The following is a 25055-nucleotide window of genomic DNA, read 5'->3' on the forward strand; positions in this document are numbered from 1 at the left end:
GTTTTTATTTTTTTGTAATCTTAGTCAGCTGGTGGACTCGCCCAAGGTCACACACAGGTAGTTATTTAGTCAAAGAACCACAAAAGATTTGGCAGACAAGTAGAACAACTCAATACTAAACTATTTAAACAATTCATTGATAGTCAAAAAAGGAAAAGGGCAACAAAAAGACCTTCAACCTTGATTATAATAATTTTACACAGAATTTTGACCAGTGAAAATGAAATTCCTGACCAAGAAGATAAAAATAGCCCAGAAAGCACCTTAACCAAGAAATGTCTTTTTTCCTTGCCAAATAGAGAAAGATAGCTTCCAAAGGCAACGGCAGATTAGAAGGTAATTCATTTGTAAAATTTTGCAGAGAAATACACTGGACAATTATGAGCAGAATCATCTCATAAGCCAGAGGACAACAAAGAAACTTAAAAAAACTTCATAAAATATCCATCTCAGAATACAATCATCCCAATGTCATTTAAGGAGGAAAATAGTAGATGAAAAAAGGATTCATAAAAAGATTAATAACAAGTTTTTTGCAAGGATATTATAATCACCATATTTTGATCTTAATATTAGTCTTAGATGTGGTTTCTGGGGAAGTACCGATTGCACTAAAGAGAAGAAAAATAAGAAAGAACCTTTTTTTTTTTTTCATCAAAACCCTGTAACTTTTAACTGGCCCCTAATCATAATGCTGATTTGACAAAAGACTGATTTCCCCTTACACTGTTGTTTTCTACAATAGGAACAAGATACAGAAATATAGATATCCTTGTTTGAATCAAAGATGTCAAAGATACTCCATAAAGGGAGGAGGGAAAAGAGGGAAAAGAATTGAGCTCCTGTCTTTCTTCCTCCCTCCTCCTGCCCATTTAAAAATGATGGAGACCACTCCATCAAAGAAAGCTGAGAATCACCCAAATCCAACTAGACACCTACCTCATGATAGTTACTCAAGGGATGGGACTAATTATTGAAAGGGAGTAGAGGTGGGGTGAGAACCTAGAACTTTATTCTTTTTTAGATAGATTTCTGATTTTAAAAAAATAATAAAACTCTCACAGATTTCCAAATTGTTTTGCATAGACTTATCCCCTTTCCTCGATGAGGGAACAAGAAGGCTTTAGCAATTGATATGGCAATGGACCATATCATTTCTATTTACTCCCCAACTGGTAAAGATTATAGTTGTTGTTGATCATTAAAAATATGTATTTGATTCAGTAGAGCAAAATACTGAGTAAAAGGCTTTTTTGTTAACAAAGTATCATCCCATCTATAAATTAAAATCATTCAAATTTCCTTGAAAGAGGTAACAAAAATACTCTGTTCATTGTGAAGTAAGGAAATATGCACTCACCAAAAGGGTTCTTTTCTGTGATGGAGGGGATCCAGCAGAGAATCAATGTCAAGGAGGGATTCCCTATAGAATATAATCACCACTCCATCCCCTATCCCACCCACCCCACTCCCACCATCTTCCTGTTTATGGATGGCATTGAGCAGATTAAATCAAGATCCATAACACTGTAGAACTGCATAAATGGGACCTGTAATAACTCAAAGGAATTTGGCCTGATCATCCATACAGAAAAGATCAAGTAAATGAAAGCTATCTATTACTGCCTAGATGAAAGCATTCTTTTGGGTGTACAAACCAGAGAGTTTATCTGTCAGCATACACATATGTGATAAGTGTGTAATTAATGGCACAAGTATACATTTTGGGCCTAGAATTGTACAAGAAAAGGAGAGAGAGCTGACTCCCCTTCAGAAAATTATAAATTTCCTTTAAGATGATCCCATACTTCCCTAGAAAGCAATGCCTCATCTTTTATTATCTCCATAATTTTATATTTGTGAAGTTGAGTTTTTCAACCCAATCATAAGAATTTATATTTATGTCTATTGAATATCATCTTAGGAATTAGGGAAGGGTTCAAGTACCACCTCTAACACATACTAATTCTGTGAGCCTGAGTAAATCACTTAACCTCTAAATTTTCTAGATGAGAGGCATCAAACCCCAGACTGCTGGCAACACTCCTGAGTGCCTCCCGAACTAGATTAAAATGTAATTTATAAATATTAAATAAGACAAATAAGAATATAATAAAAATTAATAGATAATGTTCACTTGTGGTTTTCTAAGTTAGTATGCAGCCCACAGGGATCCATTCCTATTTGTGTTTTACACAGCTGGACTAGACAATTCTCTGAGTATAATTTGTAGAGAAGGTGGTGATCTACACTGATAGAAGGAATTTCCTCACTTAGCTATAACCTATATTAATGAAATCACAAGTCCAGTCACCATCCCTAACAAACATTTAGTTAACTATTGAGCAGATCGAATCTAGAAAACCATACTGAAAGAAGCAGCAAATCCATGAAGAATTCTGAAACTCTTTCAAAATACTATTGAATGTTTCCAGAAGTTCCCTGCTAAGTTAGAACAGACAGTATACTTAGCAAAGAAAGGTTCAATATAAAATTCTAAACAACATTTAATAAATGTCAGAGAATCACAGACCAAATGAGATCATTTATACTAACTATATCCAAAGAGAGAAAAAGGCTTTTTCATAATCACATTGCCAATGCATTCCCATCATCATATGCTGCCATTACTTTATACTTCGCAGTACCATTTTTCCCAACTGTCATCATCTGAATTCTGAAGATATAGGTCAAAACTGTGACTCTGCTACTTTCAGCCTGTATGATCTTGGGAAAGTCATCTAATCTTTCTAGGCCTCAGTTTCTTCATCTGTAAAATGAGTAGATTGGACTAAATACTCAGGTCCCTTCTATTTCTTAAATAAACAGGTCTAATTTTATTAAAGTGCTCCTTTTAAACTTGAAAATTCTACTAAAATATTACATATGTATATGTAACTAACATAAAGCAGATATTTTATATGCTTGTACATGTCTGTTACATCAATGTATACATATATTAAATCTATATATACAAGTACTGAAAAATAACTTCTGAAAAATTTCTGGGACAATGTCCTTACATTGTTTCTGGATTTAAAATGTATAGATCCAAAGATCCAGGAATGCATTGCCCTAAATTGTATTGGATCCATACAAAAAAATATGAGTTCAGAAAATGCTTGAAATTTTAGCAGATCCCCCTAATTTACTTTCTAAACTATGCCAAATAGTATATGTGGCCATACATGGCCTGTTGAACTCCTTCTCATCTTTCAAAATCTAGCCTCATTGTAAGATGGTCCATCACTGGAACTGGGGCATTTCTAAAATAGGTGGCAGGATTTCTTCTAATTAAAAATATTTAAAATACTACCAACCCCTGGGATGCAATGGCCTGTTATTATGGCTGAAGAGTAATGAGAATATGTAGCTATTTGCCAAAAGGGCTTAGGGACAAAGGTTTTTGGAAGGATTATGAAACTTGTTGAAAGTTTTATACAGTGGCTTCTGATTTTACGCAAGCTCAACACACATGAATTCAGGTATTCATAACTGGCATTCAAGAAAATAAAGGCAGAAAAATACATAAAATAAAATGTCTTTATTACTCACTAAATCTATGTTGTTTTCCCCAAGCAGTTATAAATTCTTACCCAATCACATTTATACTTGCTCTGAGAAGTAGTTGAGCAAGTCATTATATTGTTTTACACCAAATCTGAGCTCCTGCATTACTCTTTTTCCGGAGTTCTTATTTATAACAAGTTGCAGCCATGTCAGAACCATGGTTCTCTTTCTTTCATTAGCATTCATTTCATTAGTTACTAATAATGGCCCCAAAATATGAGAGTAGTGATGTTAATCGCTCTGATAAGTCTAAGAAAAAGTCATAAAGTGCCTAAGTATATATGTTCACATGAGAAATGCTTATTAAATGATGTGGTTTACTATTGTGTGTGATTTCCAACTTACATAAAGGGTCTTGGAATGTATCGGTCACATAAAAAAAAGGTCCTACTGTATTCCTCGTAGCTACTGGTTATTGAAATTTATGCCACCTCCAAGCCTAACAGCCAAAAAATGAACTAATTCAATTAAATATAATTTGTAATTAAAATTATATCATTACAACTAAATTATATTTTGTAATAATGTAATTATGATCGATTATAAAATAATTCATTAAATAATGGATAATGAAATAAATTAATTTTAAAAGCTTCTATGTTTTACAAGGTTAGCCAAGTAAAGTCTTCTTGGACAAATGTTAGTAGTTGAGCTAGATTTTGAAAGGTGAAAAGGAATCCAGTAATTCCAGAAGGTGTGGGCAAAGGAAGTATAAGAAAAAGTAAATCAAAAGTGAGGAAATTTATAAGGAAGAGTATAAGCAAAGCCATGGAGGTGGGAAAATAAGCTTTGAGCAAGAGACACAGTATAGTCTAATTTTTTAGGATCTGTAAAAGGAAATGCTTAAGAAAAGGGTAGAAAAGGAGGATGGTTTAATATTGAAAAGAGCCTTTTGAATGTTAGGTTTAAGACTTTGAAGGGGCGCAGCATAAAGATCAATAGCCTGGAAATCAGAAAACATGAGTTCAAGTCTCAGCTCTGATCCCAATAATATATGACCTTGGATAAGTCACTTCAATTTTTTGAGCCATTTTGAGTTTTATCTACATACACATGGAGTAGGACTAAATAACATCTAGGTTTTAATTGTCTTTATTCACAAGTCTATATACTCAGCCCAAGACTTTCTCCTGAGTTCTGGTACTGCATCCCCCACTGTGTACTGGGCATTTCAAACAAGATGTGCCAGAAACAACTGAAACTCAACATTTTAAAAACAAAATTCATTAATCCCCTAAAATTCTCCCTTCTTCTACACTTTCCTCTTTTTACTGAGGGCACCATCATTCTCTCAGTCCTCCAGGTTTGTAACCTTAGTGTTATCCATGACTCTTCCCTTTCTTCACCCCACATGTCTAATCAGTTGCCAAATTTTGCCATTTCTACCCATGCAACATCTCTCACATCCAGTTCCTTTCTCTATTCATACATGACCACCTTAGTTCAGGCCCTCATCATCTCTTGCCTTGCCTATTGCCATGACCTCTTAATTGGTCTTCTTACATCAAATCAACCCCTCCTCCCAACAACCCTCCCTATTGGTGCTAAAATAATATTCCTTAAGCTCAGATGTGACTATGTCACTCTACTACTCAATAAACTTCACTGGTTCCCTATGGCTTCTAGAATAAAGGAAAAACCCCTTTGTTTATTTTTTAAAGCCATTCACAAGTCAATCCCGGCATACCTTTTGATCCTCATTCTACATAACTCCTCCTCACACACTCTGGGATGCAGACAAATGGGTCTTCTTGTAGTCTTATTAGAACATTCCATCTTCTCTCTCTGTGCCTTTGAAATGGTCATCCCCCATACACAGAGGGCACCTTCTCCTCATCGGTTCATTCACTTCCTTTAAGGGGTAGTTCAAATTCCACCTTCTACATGAAACCATTCCTTGTGCCCCAACTGATTAGTTCTTTCCCTTCCTAATACTTTATATTTATTTGTGTGTGTATGTAGGTATAATATATGCAGCATATGTATATTACGTATAATATCAATAACATAATATAGCATGATGGCATAATACAACAGAACAACCCAATATAACTTAACATACAATATTATAATATAACAATTACATATGATTTGTTATATATATATTAGTTATATAAAATATATTATGGTAATTATACATAATTATTTATAGCATAATTGTATATAAAATGTCTCCCTGGTAGAATGTAAACTGATTGAGAAGGGGAATATTTATCAGTCTTTATCAATCCAGTATCTCATATAATAGAGCACAGTATCTATTTAGGGTCACTTCCAGCTATGATATTCTGTGCTTCTAAGAGGAGAGCATTCTTTTTTTAGGCCACTGAATGAATGAATAGTGTTTATCAAGCGATCACTATATGCCAAATACTGTGCTAAGCACTGAGTGCATTTACAAAAAGACAACTTCTGCCCATAAGGAAGTTATGTCTAGTCAGGGAAACTCCACATAAAATGGAGTGATGGATCAACAAGGGTGTTTTAGTTTGGAAAGTAACAGAGATAGTAAGTAGAGCCATAGGATGATCTGATGAAAAGCTCTTTCCAAAACCAATGGTAGTATTGATGGCATTAAAAAAAAACAACCTCTTATCTTCCATTTTGAAATCAATACTGTGTATTGGTTCCAAGGCAGAAGAGTGGTAAGGGCTAGACAATGGGGGTTAAGTGACTCACCCAGCCCAGGGTCACACAGCTAGGAAGTGTCTGAGGCCAGATTTTAATCTAGAGCCTCCCATCTCTAGTCCTGACTCTCCATTCACTGGACCAAAAGCTGCTTCCCATTATTATTCCTAAAACAAAAAGTGGAAAGTCTCTGTTCAGAAAGGAGGCAGGTTGTAAACAAAAAGCAGTAGAGCAGATGTCAAGTTAGCAGCCAGTGTAGCTAATCAGATGGAACGTAAAGCATGATCTGGGGGGCTGGGCTGGCTGGATAAAGTAGACCACATGCCCTCATATACCCTAGGAGGACAGCAAAAACCTCAGATCAATGGTTTAAAAGCTGAGTGTCTTGGGTCATCCTGGGTCATAGTCTGAGATCTGGTTATACAGAGGCATCAGAAGCAAAGTCAATGGCAAATAAATGGCTGAGTAGTCAGATGGGATCTGACTCTTGTTGGACTCTTGACTTTAAGTACATCTCCTTCTGGAGATGATAAAACTTGGTTACACTTCAGGTCCCATGATAGAAGCTACAATGGCCCTTAGGACTCCTTGGAAATTCTCCCAGCCATTTCAGGGAAATCCAGCCTAAGACTTTACATGCCAAAAAAAAAAAGTCTGCAGCCATCAGCATTTTGGTGACATGATAGTGATGTCAGAAATTGAAAGGATATCAAAAGATCTTTTTCTGAAGTATTTTAGTAACTTCTCAGGATGATAGGAATTGGTAGAATAATTGTTTTGGGAAAAGCCCCCTTCTTCTTGGTTAATTACAAAATAAACAACATCCCCCTTCAATGCAGCGGAATATTTATTATAAGGAAAGGAAGAAATGGGGACATCTGGTAGAGGCCACCTAGCTAGCTCTGACTCAGATTTATTCTCCATTGCCTTTTTGCATTTTTCTCCATAAAAATCAGGGCCCAGTTAGTAACCAATCTCCAATAAATGTACGAGTACCTCCAAGTTGAGAGGATTTCATTGAAGTTGGTATTACAGGCACTATTTTAAAGATAGTTTTTTAAAAGATTATTGGGACCTTTGATAATACTCTTAAATTTCCTTCAACAAATTCTTAAAGACCAGTAAGTGGACACCTCTAAATTCTCTCTGTCACAGCTTTTGGCTCTGGCTTTGGGAAGATCCTCAACCTCTAGGTCCTCATGCGTGGCAGGGACTACTTCAGCACAAACTATAATCTCAGAAGCACATGCAGGTTACTATTCTAGCTTTTTCTGAGATAAGTAAAAAAAAAGATTGAGTTTCATCAATAAGCACTTATTAGCATCCTCTCTATATAAGGAATTATGTATTTGTCTGAATTAAACTGTTCCCACATATTTGGTCTAGAAAACTGTATTTCCAAGTGTTCTCCAGCTACTATTCATTTACCATCTTATTGATATTGAGTGGGAAGCTAGAAAGCACAGTGAACAGAACTCGGCCTGGAATCAGGAAGACTCATCTTCATGAATTCAAATTTTGTCTCAGACAGTTATGAGGGGCAAATCACTTCCCCCTGTTTGCCTCAGTTTCCTCATCTAGAGCTGGAGAATGAAATGGCCAACCACTCCAGTATCTTTGACAGTAAAAATCCCAAATGGGGTCACAGACTGAGAAATTACTGAACAATAGGCATTATATAAAGTGCACTAAGCAAAGAAAGAAGATATTCCAAATACTTAACACTCTAAGTCATGTTAGACACGTAAGTTCTCTAGGTCTCAGTTTTCTCCTTTATAAAATGAAGGGATTGGAATAGATTATCTCCAAAGTGTCTTCAGGTCATGCCATTCTAGGAGTCTGTCACCTGTGGTCTCTCTGGTCAGCCTGTTTCCTGCCCTAGTAAATGGTTATGTTGGACTATATGATCTCTAAGATCTATCACTAGACTCCAAGCATTTTACTGGGTGTGCCTCAGGCTTGGAATTCTCTCCCTCCTCATTGCCACTTGCAAGTTTCCTTGACTTCCTTCATGTCCCTGCTAAGAACTCCCCTTCTTCAGGAAGCCTTTTCAGGTGCTTTCCTTCTGTTGAGTTTCTCCAATTCAATCTATATAGAGTTTGATTGTCCATCATTGTTTATGTGTCTCCTCCATCGTGAGCTGTTGGAGAGAAAGGACTTTTTTCACTTTCTTTCTGTCCCTGAACCTTAGCACAGAGTCTGACACATATAAACAGTTTGGGCATGATTTAAGGACCCTTCCAGTTCTAATATTCTGCGAGCTATGATTTTACCTTCTAAAAGAAGCCTTTTCCAAACCTACTTAATGCTAGTTCCCTCCTTCTATTGAACATTTCCAATTTATGCAGGACTCACTGGAAAAGACTGTGATGTTGGGAAAGAGTAAAGACAAAAGAAGGACACAGCAGAAGATGAGATAGTGTCATGGAACCAACAAACATGAACTTGGACAGGCTTGGAGAAATAGAATGGGATGGCATGCCATGGTATTTGGGACCACAAAGAATAAGACATGACTAGATGCCTTAACAACAACTTATCCTGTCTATATTTTATTTGTATATAGTTGTTTGCATGTTGTCTCCCCAGCTAGATGGGGAGCTCTTTGAAAGCAGGAGCTGTCTTTTACCTCTCTTTGTATTCCCAGCACTTAGCACACTGCTTGGCACTGAGTAGGCATGAAGAAATGCTTATTGACTGACTGATAAGTCCCAGCAGTGCTTTCACTTAGGGAATTTCCTCCTCCTTAAGTGGAAGAGAACTGTGTTCAATGATAAAAAAAAAATCCCTTCTACCTCCCATTTCTGTGATTGTACAACTAAAATTTCTTTTAGCAATCTTCATGGTAGGTTCTTGTTAGTCCATGGAAACTGGAAACTCACCAGAATGGACCAGGGGAGCCAAGGACATGGAACCTCTGTTTGCTCATAAAATATCAGAACAGCACCACCTGCAACTTGAGTTTCAGCCCAGTGTATGTTCCTCATCACTGAAGAAAATAGCTAGAGTCTTACATGTAGTGCTCATTAGTTATGTGTCAATGCATTTGTTCTCTTTGCAGGGAAAACTTGATGCCTTCTGTGTCTTGGTACGAAAAGGTTACGACCGGGTGTCGGTGATGCGTCCACAGCCTGGTGATAGGGTAAGATCATGTGTATTTACTACTCGTATGTATGCATACACACACACACACACACACACACACACACACACAAACAAACAAATTCTCTGCATCTTTCTCAAGGAATAACTGGGCATACTTCAGAGAAGTACTCCCATTTGTTTGTTATTTTCATTGTGTTGAATCAATCATTAAGCAAAAAAGTCCTGACTCCATAAGGGCATTTTGCTTTCGTTTTCAATTGATTCAAATGATTCCAACAAAGATTTGGGGGGATTTAAGTGCCTTAAGATTTGAGATCACAATCAATGAGTAAAGTAAGTGAATCGATCATCCTCTTTGAAGAGAGTTGCTCGTTATACGATATAAATTTGAACCGGAAAGTTGAACAAATGTTTACTGATAACACTATCCCCTGACACTACATATCAAGTCTTCACTTTATAAACCAAAAATTAGAAATGTTCAGTCCAATTTTCTGTATGAGTAATGTTAAGCTACGTTATGCTTAGAGATGTCTCATCAGAAATTTATTTTCTCCCTCTACTTTCAGTCGCCTGAGCTATAGCTAATATAATGCATTGAAGCATTATTATTTTGCTTATTGAAGCCAATTAGACTTTTCAAAGATTGATGGAATCTTACCAAAAATTGAAATTTACTTGTGTGCCAGGCATCTTAACACTTGAAGAAGCATTCATCTTAATTTGAGCAGAAATCTGAGCATTGGGTATATGTTGCAGAGAAAAGTTTAATTATAAGGAATATTTCTGTAAAAATTAAAGCTATCCCAGTGTCATTTAGATAGAGGGCTGGGATTGGAGTCAAGAAGACCTGAGTTCAAATCCAGCCTCAGATTTTCCTAATTGTGTGAATTTGGGCGAGTCATTTAATATCTATTTGCCACTAAAGAAGGAAATAGCAAACTACTTCAGTATCTTTACCCCATGGAAAAAGGTTCACTGAGTCATAAAGAATTGGATATGACTACAACGACTGAATAACAAGAAAGTGGGAGAGGCAGATTTGGAAAGAAACAAGTCTAAAGGTCTTCAAACAGATGTTGGATGACCCTACATGAGAAATATCATAAAGAATATATTCCTGCTTGGGTATAGATTGAACTAAATGATCTTTTTTGAGGTCCCTTATAACACTGAGATTTTGTGACTCTAAAACCCATCCTCATCCCTGGGTTCAATTCTCTTTGCTTCAAATAACTACAAATGAGAGGTGAACATTTTTCCTTTCTGCTACTCTTAGTTGAAGCAGTATGGTTCCATGGAAAGCATGCTGAACTTGGAATCTCGAGACACAAGTTCAAATCCTGGCACTGCCACTTATTATATGGGTATGGCTTCGGACAGGTCAAACCTCCCCCTCCCACCCTGCCCTGAGCCTCAAGTTTCTAAATCTATAAAATTAAGAGATTATACCAAATGACCCTTCTAGCTCTAGATTCTATAGGTCTGTGGTGACTCTGGATGAAATGTCCTTCAGTTTCTAGTCTAAGAGTTTTGAGGGATAGTTCTGATGCCCATTAGCCACTAATGTCTTTAGATCCTGCCAAAGATCCTGTCTTTGTAACCTATGATGCACAATGCTTGTGTCTGTAGTAGGTAAAAAGAACAAGACAGTTGCCCTTCATGAATTAATAGCTACTGATATGATTTTTACAAAAACCAAAACCCACAAGAATGAGAAATGTAGGCTACAATGTAATAACTCAAGGTAAGATGCAATTTTAAAATTCTAGAATCCTGTTTTTCATAGGAGGTAGATATCAAACACTGGAGATTCACAAGTGTGAGAATTGTTTGACAGCAAGAGAATAAAACAAATTGCTTATCAAAAGTAAAGCTATCTGAATCCATTCGCAAGAGTGGGAACTTAGAGAATTCCTTTCCACAGACAAATAAATACAGGTATTCCTTGCACGTCATGACTTTCCCCATGATGGTTTTAATATATCAAGGGGGAAGCAGAAGAGATTAAATGGGAATTGGGAGAGAGTTTTGTAGAAGCCACGGATGATACACAAAGGCCAGTAGACAACAGAGAAAAAATCTATAACTCAGAAATACACAAAATATATGGATAGCATTGTATAATATCAACATATTTTATCTTTTGATAGCATAACTAGACACAATTTCTTTTACTTAAATATCCCATAGGAGAAAAAAAAATCAGACTTCTCCCCTGGCACAAAGGGAGGGCAAAAGAATTGTTTGTGAATTTTCCAAATCACGGTGGGACTGTGCCTCTAACCCCTGCAGTGTAGAAGAACAGCTGTACAGTTTTTATTTGAAGTATTTGTTGATTTACCAATTAATAAGTGGGCATACAATATAGAACAGTTGATAAAAATTTCAGTCTTGGAATTCTAAGGATTTCAGTTCCAGGGCTTCTTCTAACATCTACTTGACTGTGAAAACTTAACCTCCAAGCATCCTGGGCCATTCTATAAGACGTTACAGACAAGTTTTTGAGGTCCATTGGTAGAAAGAGTTTTCATACTGAGAATTCATCCCTACTGAGGAAGTCCTACATCTAGAGCTTAAAAAAATGAATGTATGTAGGGCTGAGAAATATTATAACAGGATTTCCATTCAGGTAAATATTAGAATAGATTATGAAGTAGGCGCCTAGCAGTAAACTAAGAGAGATGAATGTTTTTACATGTTTCTTGCCCTAAATAAGTTCCACACAATAAGAGGTCAATAGAAGCAAACTGAAGAGCTATAATTTTTCAAAGCAAAATACTTGGGTTTCAAATATGATTTCGCAAATACTTTCCCTCCAAAATTTGAGAATGAAATCACTTGCCTGGGTATTTTTTACTTTTGCTGTTGATCCATTAAAAAGAGAATACTGGGGGCAGCTGAGTGGCTCAGTAGAATGAGAGCCAAACCTAGAGATGGGAGGTCCTAGGTTCAAATCTGGCCTCAGACACTTCCCAGCTGTGTGACCCTGGGCTAGTCACTTAACCCCCATTGCCTAGCCCTTACCACTCTTTGCCTTGGAACCAATACACGGTATTGATTCCAAAAAGGAAGGTAACATGGTTTAAAAAGAGAGAGGGAATATTCCCAGCATGTTGTAGTGGAAAGACACTACACTACAAAACACTAGATTTGGAGTGAAAAGATTTGACTTTGAGTCTCAACTCTGCTATTTGCTCCATTAGACTTTGTTCAAGTCATATCTATCCAGACTTTAATTTTTTTATCTGTAAAATGAATGGGTTAGACTAGATAATCTATTATATCTCTTCTACTCTAAACTCTATGGTGCTATGAAAAGATCTGAAATGAAAGATGAATTTATTTTCAAGGGGGGGAGTATTAATGAATTATGAAACAGTTGAACATAATTCAGTGCTTGAGTAATTTATTACTTTATAATCCTCTTAAAAAATGTTGGGTTTTCTGCATGAAGGCACTAAGAAAATTTTAGAAAATGAGAAGAAATTTTGTGAAGACATTTTTATCACCTATCCACTATGCAATTGAATGATGACCATAATGTTTTCCCCAAGAGCAGGAAGTGAAATTACTTTCTACTCTGCTAATTGAGAGCATGAGGGGGCTGAATAATTGGTAATACTTGAACTCTACATGTACTATATAGAAACACCCATTGCCTGGATTTTTCTATACAATTCCTTTTTTAATTCTTTTTTAATTTAAAAAAATTTTAAAGAATTTTAAAAATTCTTCTTTAAAAACTTGAAATTAGTTTTACTACTTAAATGAGCTTGTTTTCTTTTTTTTAACATTCATTTTTAAGTTTAGAGTTAGAAATTCTCTTCCTTCCTTCATTCGTTGAGAAGGTAAATAAATATGATATCCATTACATACATGTTCTATATAATTCCTAAAATTCCACTTGCATACAAGGGGCCAATGAGAGATCTTTAAGGTATCTGGTCCATGAAATAATCATGGAAAAATGCTATTTGTCGTATAGGATGGCTCTCTGGGAGAGGGAGAGGGTAGAATACTTGGGATAACTATGGTGTGTAAGAAACAGAAAATATCAATAAAATTTATTTTTTATAAAAGAAGAAGCTTTTTCAGGAAAACAATTAAACTATATCCATCCACAGTTTTTCCATATTTGGTCTTTTACAAATGAAATGAGGTTTTTTTTCATCTATTTTCTTGCCAGGAATGTAAAGTATAAATATGCTCCCAAATGAAGAAAACAAAACCCAGTAAATAGCAACATAGATCATATTTTCATATGCACGCTGAAACTACATCCGCAGGCAGGCTGTGGGGATAAAATGAGTTGTTTCATGTTTGTACTATAATTATGAGAACAAACATTGAACATGGCTATTATTATGCGTTTTCTTACCACAAGAAAGCAAACTAGAGCTTACCGATTCAGTTTTCTTTTTCTTTTTTCAGAGTGAGGTTTGGTAATCCTCAGAGGAGGTTGTTGGGGAGAGAGTTTACATAGCCTTTATCATAAACTTATTAACCATCTCAACAAAAACAACCATATTTTCAAAACTGAACAAAATTATAAATGGCAGGCAGAAAAGAATACTTGTTTTTTAGCCCATATTTCTTTTACTCATCCACAAACATCGTATGAGAGACTTCGAAAGAGCCTTTTGGGAAACTCTTTCTGGATATACACATACATATAATACTCTTCTAATTTACTTCATCTATTTTTTTGTTGCTTCTTTGATTTGAACCAACAATTCAACTGGTGTGGAGAACCACATTGTGGAAAGCCTTTCCATTGAAGCACATTAGCATAATTATTAATAACTTATGGTCTTAATAGTTGCCAATGAGAGAGTAAATTTCACAGTGTGTGTCAGACACAGGCTTTGAACCTAGTTCTTCCAGACTCTATCCACTGTCTCATATTGCCTCTATCTAATTATCTATCAAAAAAGGGACTGAGGTTAGTCTGCCATGACTACTAGTCATGTTGGCTTTTAATAGTCCCTGTTTCCTTTTACAATTGCTCAAAAAAAATCCCCTCAATCATGTATTATAGTGTTTTGTCAGCTAAATGAAGTTCTCTGATCCTTCAAGCCATTTCCAAGTCTAGCTTCTATTATTCTTAACTTGCTAAACTTCACAGCTAGGTAGTACAGTAGATAGAATACTGGTCTAGAGTCAGGAAGCCACATCTTCCTTAGTTCAAATCCAGCATCAGATACTTACCAGCCTTGTGAAATCACTTAACTCCAATTGCCTCAGTTTCCTCATTATAAAAATGAAATAGAGAAGGAAATGGCAAACAACTCCAGTATCTTTGCTAAGAAAACCCCAGATGGGATCAAAAAGAATCAAGCACAACTAAGATGACTGAACAACCACAAATTTAGTAGAAAGAGGGAAACTGTGTAAACTTTAATAAAAATAATAGCAATAATATATTATTTGCTGTTTCCTTTTAATTCTCTTCTTCATTTGGGCCCATTATCATATTTTATTGCTCTTTTAATTTTACAAACCTACTTATTTGTAGTGACTATCTTCTTGTAAATCTATTTTCCTCACTCTCCATCATTTCCTGTGTCTTAACATGGTTTGGTTTGGTTTGGTTTTGTATTTTATTTGGTTTGGTTTTATATTCTTCATAATTCATCCAATTTGCCAACCCACAACAGGGAATGTATCTCAACCCCTTGGCTTATCTAGGTAGATCTTTTTGTTCCTGTTTCTCCTTGTCAGACTGCATCTAGATTTCTTGTACCAGATCATTATTTCTGTTATACCATCTATTTAACTATTTAAGTCAAATGACTGATTAAGATTCTCCTCATTCTCCTTTTCTCTCCTTATACCTTCTTTTCCTCAGTAATCTTATCAGCTCTCATTGAATCAATTGACTCTATGAAGATGCTCAGTATCCAGTGCCATCTCTCAGGGCCTTTGGATTTACAATAATCTTATTTTACAGCTCAGTCCCTTACATCTAGTTTCCAACTCCATCATTCAACTAAAACCTCTCCCCCAGATTACCAATAGTCTTAAGTGCCCAATCTCCAACCTAATAGAAATAGAAATAGGCACATCATGATTGGTAATTAAAGATTTAGTCAGTTCAACACCAACATTTACATCGTTGGAATATTTTTGAGACTTTAGGCCTATCATATAATCCTACAGTATAAACATTTGGGTCTAATATGAGAAACAGAAATAAGGAAATTCAGTCTAATGATCTCTAAAAAATTTCAAGATATTTCAGGGGAATCTAATTCCATTTCAAATTGAATTGAGTATGGAAGATACCATTATAGATTGGCCATCCTAAAATGTTAGGTGATTCCAAGGACTTTCTGTGTCTACATTGTCTATTGTTGGAACAAATGGCAACTATTGATCTCTGAGAGACCATGAGTATCGCAAGACAATTCTAACCTCTAATGCAAAGATGACAATGGTCTCTGGATGGCATCCACAGCTACCTCAACACTGCACATTTAAAATTTGATCTTCATTTTACAAATGTGGAAACTGAAGTACAGAAACTAAAGCAATAGTTTGGTGTTATGGAAAAGGTGATGGATTCGAAGTTAAGGAATCTCAGTTCAAATTCTGGTTCTGCCATTTAATATCAACATGAGGTGTGTTTTTTTTAAGTAAAAACTTCCATAGACCTCAGTTCTTCATCTGTAAAATTAGAGTGTTATAAATCCAAAGGCACTGAAAGATTGCACTGGATAAATAGAACTGATAATGAGATTACCATGAAAGAGAAAATATAGGAAAGAGAAAAGGAGGCTGAGGTGAGAGTGAAGAGCACTCAAATAGATGGTAATAATCTAATCAAAGAAATCCAGATGCAGTTTGACAAGTAGAAATAAAACCAAAAGAAAACAGAGTCACAAAAACCCAGAGAAGATCATGTCCAAGAGGAAAGGGTGATAAACAAAGGCAAATGTGCCAGACAGGTCAAGAAGGATAAGAACTGAGAAAGGACCATTAGATTTGGCAACTAAGAAGTTGCTGAGACCTTTGGAGAGAAGTTTCATTTGAATGATGAGATCAAAAGCCAAAGCACAAGAGGATAAGAAGTGAATGAGAGGAGAGTAAGTTGAGGCAATGAGTGTAAACATGGAGAAGAGATAGAGGACAAAAACCAGACGTGGGAAGTTGCAGGAAAAGTGAGAGTTTAAAAGGATGGGAGAGACTTTTTCATGTTTATAGGCATCAAGGAAGGAATAAGAATATTGGTAGAGACTGAAGATTGAGAGAGACAGAAAGTCAGGAAAGCGAGGTCAGATCAAATATAATAGCTTGAGAAATCTCTAAGGGGAAGACTGGTAGTTACAGTGAGTTTGAACAAGAGTTTTAGGAAGAGTGAAGTATAGATGGAGATGGAATGAGAGAAGATTTAAGATTTCCTGAATACAGAAGTAGTCAGCACATGACTAAAGTGAGATCACAGTGGTATTGAAGTGTTCTCCCAGCCTTAAATTCTCAACAGGGGTATGATTATAGAGTCAAAATATGTTAGACAAATCGAGTCTTTTACATACCTTTAAAATTTACCTTCTGCCTGGTCACAAGAGAAGGTAGCCTAGGAAAGGTGAGTCACATCATCTGCAAACATTTCAATTTAACAAACATTTATGAAATGTCTGTTTCATAATAGGTATAAAATGGAGGTGAGGTGATCTAGATGATAGAGGACTACCATCCAGAGTGAGGAAGACCTAGGATGGAATCTCACCGCTGACATATAATGGCTCTATGTCATCTAGCTTTATCAGTGGGCACAGACAGTGCAAATTAATGTTTACAGTCATTAAGCATCCCAGTAGAGCAGGCAACTTTGTATAACTACAGGTGATAACTTATATTGGTAGAAGGAATTTCCTCGCAGGGAGTTCACTTTACCAGCTACAACACAAGTCAAGTCCAAAAAAAAATTTGAGGAAATGTGTTATATGAACACTATTATAAAGGGAAAAAATGATACAATTTTGGCAGTTTACATTATAGTAAGACAGAGAGAGACATATTATAAGTACATGGGTAAGTATTATTTATACAAGTAAATGGTGATAGAAACAGATGGGTGATTAGCAGAATGTTCTAGGAATATCTAAGGAGAGGAAGAATACTTCCAGCTGGAATATAGAGGAGGGATCAGGTGAAGATGCTACTTAGGAGGTGGTACTGCAAGTGATCTTATTTTTTCTCTGCTATCTTCCCCACTACCACTTTTTTTTTCCTTTTCTTTCTTTTCCTTTTCAACAAAACCTCATGCAAAACTTCATTTCAGTAAACCTGCACCAGCTCTATGGTAAGGACTCTGAGATTCCTCTCAGCACTGATTTATAGTGTTTGCCACATTTTCCATAAACTCCAAGTGAGTAAATCTCAGCATGTGCCCTGAACAAATGAGAGTCACACGTTCTGGATTTTTCCTTTTAAAAAAAAAAAAGCAAAACAAAACCAAAACATCACTTAATTACATTATAAATTATGTTCTGAATGACTTTTAACACATGTTGACCTCACAGAAACTCTTTCCTTTTGACAAAGTCTATCTAGGCCAGGATTCTCAATTAATTAACTCATTCTCCCAGCAGATGAAAGGGAACGACACAGATCTCCGCTATACGAGCCATTGTACAAATACAGCTAAGTCTATTAAAATGGCCTCTGTGAAGTTACTGGAATGATTATAACTGTCCTGTGGGTTGGTCATAGGAAGGCAATAGCCCACAGGTCATATCCCTACTCAGCTTGGCACAGTCTACCTCAGAGAAACACAGTTATGAGGTCAGAAGCAAGACTGGTGGAACGGCCAGCATTGAAAAGTCTAATGCTTTGGTTTATCACCACCATCTTTCATCTCTCTACCTGGGTCCAGAACTCTGTGTTCTTTTAGACAAAGATAGGAAGTCTTGGCTCCAAAATGAAAGACAAAATATAGGGAGGATCCTCTTTTAAAAGGCAAAATTCAGAAAATACTTACAAAGCATCAGATTTCCTGTTCTACCCATGTCAGTATGATAAAATAGTATGAAAAGAGGTTTGAGAGAAGCTTCTGGACATTCAGCTTCATATGATATATTTCCTGTTCAGTCATTGCAGTCGTGCCCAGCCCTTTGTGACTCCATTTAGGATTTTCTTGGCAAAAATACTGGAGTGGTTTGCCATTTCCTTCTCTAGCTCATTGTACAAATAAGGAAACAGAGGCAAACAGGATTAAGTAACTTGCCTAGAGTCACATAGTAATAGCTGTGTCTGAAGCCAAATTTGAACTCAGGTCTTCCTGACTCCAGTCCTAGTGCTCTATTTACTCCACCAACTGGCTTCTGTGAGTTATGTGTACCCCCCAAAGGTGTCTAGAATTTGATGCTTTAAATGTACTTATTTCCATCTCAGTCACTAACTAGCAGGCTGTGCTCTGACTTGAATTAATCTTTTATTTTTGCTTGACTTCTCCTGGATGCTTCCATTTCAATCACTTTACTTACAGTGTATAATGGACTCAGAGTTAGTCCAGTCTGTGTGACTGATTTTCCTTTGTAAGTCTGGCCTCCTTCCTGACTCTTCCAGGGCCTTAGCTTTTTCAAATCTAAAAATGGGCAAGTTCCATCAGATGAACTTCTTGGTTGCTTCCAGTCTGAAGGTTTTGTGAGTCTTTGGGGCCCTGTTCCTCAGCCATAACTCTTTGCAATTTGTCAGCCAACACTCCAAGCCTCTTTTTTTAATAGCATAATTCAAGCCCTCTGTGTTCCCATTCTTATTCCTAGCTCTTAGGAAAGAATGTGATAAACAAAATGATAATGAGGTATAAAAAAATTGATGAAGCTTAAAATGTGAACTTGGATAAGGGTACATTTTGAAAGGGAACAAAGCCTTCAGCTACAGCACAAAAGCTGTGAATGGTGGGATTTCTGACAACTATGAGCTGTTAATGAACACATTTGGGGAAGACAAAGGAATCCTTCCCAGTGCCCTTAAAGTCATGCCATGCAGGCAGTCAGCTACTCATAAAGCTGACTCTGATGCCATAAATAAAGTCTAAAAAGACCTAGAGAAGTGTCTTAGAAAAAAATAATAAACATTCAGGGTCAATGCTACTGGTATAACATCGTCCCCCAGTACGATATTGGCCAGCCTATCAGACCTCTCATCAGGTAGGTAGTTTATGTCATCAGTATATGAACTATTTGGGATATCTCAAGCATGGTTGTGGTTCAGTTGTATTTGACTCTTTGTGACCTCATGGACCATAGCTATCCATTGGGGTTTCTTGGCAAGGATAATGGAATGATTTGGCATTTCTTTCTCCAGTGCATCCAGTGGATTCACTGTGTATCAGAGCCACATATTACAGATAAAAAGCAAAGTAAGTCACTCTCCTTTAGCAGAAGTGGGCAGCAAACTACTTTTTGTCTCAGAGAAAGGAAGTTTCCTAGAGTCTGACAGACAAGGAAAGTCATCCTCTCCCTTGAAATTATTCAGAATTAGAAATTAATTTCAAAATCAGCCAATTTCTATGATCAATAATGCTGGAAAGTATGATAAATCCAAAATTCTCCTTTAAACCAAGTTCTAACTTCCTTTTCTGCTAAACCATTTATTACAGCTACTAATAACAATAATTAGATCAATGTTTTGTCTGCTTTGTCTCCCCTTCCATCCTCTCCCAGTTTAAATGCTAATGAGGAATTTTTTTAAATGATCAATGACCAGAAGAAGGAAGAAGTGGTACAAAATCTCTGGGCAATTCACAAACTGGACAATTAAATGTTAGATAAGAAAAAATCGACCTTGGGGATCAATAAGGAGAATCTTTGTCACCATCAAAGTCCCAATCAGCTGTTAATAATACACATCATCTTTTGGGACCAAATGCCCTAGTTGTACCCCCAATATTTCACACAAATGGAATTTCCCCTCTGTGGGAAAAAGCATCTTTTATAGGAAATCATTTATATCACTTTGTATTTCTGGTTGGAAGCATAAAAAGTAGTATTTTTAAGTGAAAGAATGAGGCATAGGATAATGAAGACTCAATTTGGATGCAGGAGGCAAAGTCAGGTTCTGCTTAAGTAAATTGCTAGCCATATGACCTTGGTCAAGTCACATATCTTATCTGGACCTCAACTAAACCATCTACAAAAAATACTAGACTAGGTGATCCCTAAGGTCTCTTCCCTTTCTTATATTCTGTGAACCTTTGAGATGATTACATGCATAATGTCTCATTCCCTGAATCAGGGCTGAGAGGGAACATCAGTATTCAGATACAGGATAAGGGTTGGAAATCATGGAATTTCAGATAACAGGCAGCTCGCTACTAAATGAGCATCGTTTCAAGGTGGCTGGGTGATATGATGGATAGAGCACTGGATTTGAAGTCAAGAAGATCTGAGTTCAAATTTGGCTTCAGACACTAATTTTGTGACCTTAGCGTTTGCCATTTATAAGTAGGGAAAACAGCATCTACCTCCCAGGATTGCTGTGAGGGTGAAATAATATTTGTAAAGTACTTAGTACAATGTTTGGCATATAATGGGTACTTAAATCCTTCTTCCCGTCCTTTTCACCTCCCAAAAAAGATAGATGTTAGAAGAGTCTAGGCACCATGTTGGAATTATTTATTGACTGAGAGTTTCTAATACTATCAGGCTATCTTAAGGCCAAGAGAATGGTAATATGATCCCTTTGTTGAACCCTTAATTTAACAGGAACAGAAATCATTTTATTTTACTCAAAATCACAACCCCTCATCTTTTAGGTTAGACTATATGGAGCTGGAAGGGATCATAAAGATCATCTACGAAAATTTTATTTCACAGAAGAGTTCATGGAAGCCAGGAGAGGGGAAGTTAGGAGACTAAGATCACACAGATAGTAAGTAGCAAAGCCAGGATTCAAAACTAGGTCCTTTGACTACAAATCCAGTGCTTTTTCTGTTAAAGCACATTGTGGTCTAGAAAGATGCTAATGTTAGGGGGAGTTCCCTTTGTTTTTCTTTAAACAACAACTTGTGGATCTGGAATGAGGGAGGTAGTACATTCCATTACTATCTGCAAGAACTAAATATTCAAGAAACTTTGGACTTGTTTTGAAAGATCAAGCCTTTCTACTAGCAAAAGACTCTCAGGAAAATAACACACTTGCAAATAAAAATTTTGAAATATATTTGAGGAAGCAATGAGAGGTTGTGTAATTCTCTTCATAAGAATATACACAGTAAGAGGCTACCCTGAAGGACAGATGTTTCAAATAGAGGCAAAGAAGCTAAATCACATGGTGCTTCCATGTTATTCTTATTTTCAGAGAGCCTAGGTATGAATTTTTTTTTTCTTCCAGTAAGGGAACTGCCTTTAATCCCTATATAAATTATCTTCCAAGTCAGGTTTAGCCCTGAACAATCAAGTCACCAAAACAGGTACATAAATCAATTAAAGAGAATAGCATCAGGATGGCGCCATATTGTACAGAACCCTGGGCCTGGAGTTGGGAAGACCCAAGAGCAAATTTGGCCTCAGATGCTTACTAGCAGTGTGACTTTTGGCAAGTTACTTAACCCTCTCCGCCTCAGTTTCCTCAACTGTTCAGTGGAAATGATAATAATAGCTTTTACCAACTGAGATTGTTATAAGGATCAAATGAGAAAATATTTATAAAAAGCACTCAATACAGTGCCTGGCACATTTGTTGTTGTTCAGTCATGTCTGACTCTTTGTAACCTGGTAAGGGATTTCCTTGACAAAGAGACTGGAGTAGTTTACCAATTCCTTCTCCAGTGGATTAAGGAAAACAGAGGTTAAGTGACTTGCCCAGGGTCACACAACTAGTAAGTATCTAAGGTGGATTTGAACTCAGTTTTTCCTGACCCCATTGGCCCAGTACTTCATCCATTAAACTTTCTAGCTGCCTCTTATGACACATAATAGGTGCTGTATAAATGTTAGCTATCATTATTAGAATACCTTGTTTAAAATGAACTCTTGCTAAACTGAAGGGCACAATAAGAGCCCTCAGTTTTATTCTTTTTAAGGTTTGCAAAATGCTTTCCTTACAATGTATATCTTATTCTGTTGTTCATTCATTGTTCATTCGTTTCAATTGTAATTGAGGCTTTGTGATCCCATTTGGGGTTTTCTTGCCAAAGATACTGGAGTAATTTGCCATTGCCTTCTCCAGTTCATTTTACAGATGAGGAAACTGAGGCAAATAGGGTTAAGTGAATTGTCCAGGATCACATAGCTAATACATATCTGAGGCTAGATTTGAACTCAAGAAAATGAGTCTTCCTAACTCCCGGTCTTGTTCTTTATCCACTGCACCACCCAGCTGTTCACCATAGCAGTACAATTACTATTATATCTCTTTACAATTAAAGGCAGTACAGTTCAGGAAAAGTTAAATCACGTGTCCAGGGTCTCACAACAGGAGCTAAAATTCAAATACAAGATATTTCAAAAATCTTAATATGTCTGAAAATAAAACCTTACCTTCCTTCCATCTCAGAATCAATACTAAGGCTCCAAGGCAGAAGAATGGTAAGGACAAGGCAATTCGGGTTAATGACTCATACAGCTAGGAAGTGTCTGAGATTTGAATTCAAGGTCTCCTATCTCTAGGCCTGGCTCTCTATCCACTGAACCACCTAGGTGGCCCTCTTAATGCAGTTTTAAACTTTAATAGCATGAACGCGCACAAAGGCTTTTGGAACACCCTGTATATCTGAACCCAAGTCCCACAGCACCATGTCCATTATGTCATATTGCCCACCCCCTGCCATCATCATATTGTCACACTATTCTGCGCTTTCCTATTCTAGTCCTCCTCTGCTTTTATATCTTCTTTTTCCCACTTTCTCTTCCACCTTCAGCCTCCTGTAGTATCCCTATCCCTAAGCCCTGTTGAGAGCCCTCCACATTACAACGATTGTTGACTCTTCATTCAGAGCTACAGCTTATTTAGCAAGATATGATTTCTTTTGGCACTTTATCTTCTCTGGATAGTTGAATCCTCACTGGGATTCATTCAGTCCCCACTCTTGGAAATTCTTCTCTTCATTATCTCATCGGAGAGGGATGTTAGCCCTTGAAAGTCTTGGCTCACACTGCTAAGCCAAGAAAATACTAGGACACCAGAGGCAAATCACCAGAAAACCTGTAAAAATCAACTTACTTCAGGAAAGCAATGGCCCAAATGGATGCTGCAGGGCATTCCATCCCCCAGTTACTCAGTACAATACCCTACCGTGCAGTAGGAAGCTGAACTAAAGAAATAAATACGATGCAATGGAAGTGAATAAATGTTGTTGAAGTAGATCAGAGCATGCCTTCCACTGTTCTTCATCCGTTGCATTCCCTTCTTTGTCATCTTCCTTTCCCTGGTAGACTTCTCTTGATTGTTCTCACTCTCCTTCTACATCATCCCCCAAGCCAGGGGTCGGCAACGTATGGCTTTTTCTGCAGGAGCCATCAAGTCAATTTTTTTTCAGGCGCTGTTACAGGAGCGCACTGTGAGCACTGTACGGCTCTCATGGAATTACATTTTAAAAAATATGGTGTTTATGGCTCTCACAGCCAAAAAGGTTGCTGACCCCTGCCCCAAGCCCTGATCCCCCACCCCAATAAACAAATAAATAAATAAGCAAACAAATAAATGAATGAATGAATGAATGATAGTTAGATGAATAAGTATATGTGTGTGTGTGTGTGTGTATATATATATATATATATATATATATATATATATATATATATAGGATTGCTTCTCTAAGCATTTTGGGGAATGAGCTACTTTGGGGCACCTCATTTTAGGAAAGACTTTGACAAGATGGAAAACTTCTAGACAAGGGAAAAGAGGGAGTCATGTTGGGGTTCTCAAAACTCTTCCACTAGGTTAGTACACTAAGTGAGAGAATCAATATTCAAAAAGTACTTTACAGGATTAGATGATAGGCTTAATCTAATAAAATAAAATTTAGTAGAGAAAAATACAAAGGGTTCAACTTGGGTTCAAAAATAGATTACAATTAAAATTCTCTGTAGGCCATATCTTAATTTTATAATTATTTATTAAATAGCAAAAAATGGGCCAGAGAAAGAAATAGAGAAGCATGAGCCATGTGTGGCCAGCTAGCTCTTTCAGCCACTTCTCAAGGAGCAGGCTGAGCCAGTCCTGAGTCAGACCACCAGCTTCCTAAGTCTAGGGTTCCAGGAAAAAAAAAGAGTATGACTTCCCATCCCCTCCATCAATTTATGTTCTTTGTGATGTCTCTTTCCTGAGCCTCTGTGATTGGAAGACTCAGCCTCAATCAAAACAAGAGGTGGATCATCCAGAGGCTAGGAGTTTAGAATGGCCACACACCACATATGCAGCATTTCCCAGCATGGTAGACAAAAGGAGCGAGAACTCAATCCATGGCCACAGGACAATATAGTTCAAGCTTCAGCCCTAAGATCTTTGACATCAAAAGGTTGTTTTGAGGGTACAGATTCATGTTAATTTTCAACAAGTACAACGTGGAAAAAGCTATAACTTAAAAAAAACTGTGAAAAAAAGATTTGAGGACAGTTTAAAAAGCTAATGAAATCTTAGGCCAAGGAAAGAGAAATCTAGCATTCAGATTAAAATGGGCAAACTATGGCTTGCGGGCCAGATTGGGGGTGGGGGCCTGAAATGTTCTATCTGGTCCCAAGACATTATTCCTAATCTGACAAATACAATGAGTACGATACAATACAACAAAACTTCTAAAG

General features: G+C 36.8%; 1 protein-coding gene across 1 annotated transcript in view; it reads left to right on the forward strand.

Annotated features, from left to right (window-relative positions):
* The window catches only part of ANTXR1 (ANTXR cell adhesion molecule 1), a 331895-nt gene that overhangs the window by 238040 nt on the left and 68800 nt on the right, over positions 1-25055 (forward strand). The window contains exon 17 of the mRNA XM_044660903.1: positions 9260-9340. Within this exon, the coding sequence (XP_044516838.1) occupies positions 9260-9340 (81 nt within the window). The remainder of the gene's footprint in view (positions 1-9259; positions 9341-25055) is intronic.

This window comes from Gracilinanus agilis, chromosome 2, assembly GCF_016433145.1.
Source record: "Gracilinanus agilis isolate LMUSP501 chromosome 2, AgileGrace, whole genome shotgun sequence".
Lineage (NCBI taxonomy): Eukaryota > Metazoa > Chordata > Mammalia > Didelphimorphia > Didelphidae > Gracilinanus > Gracilinanus agilis.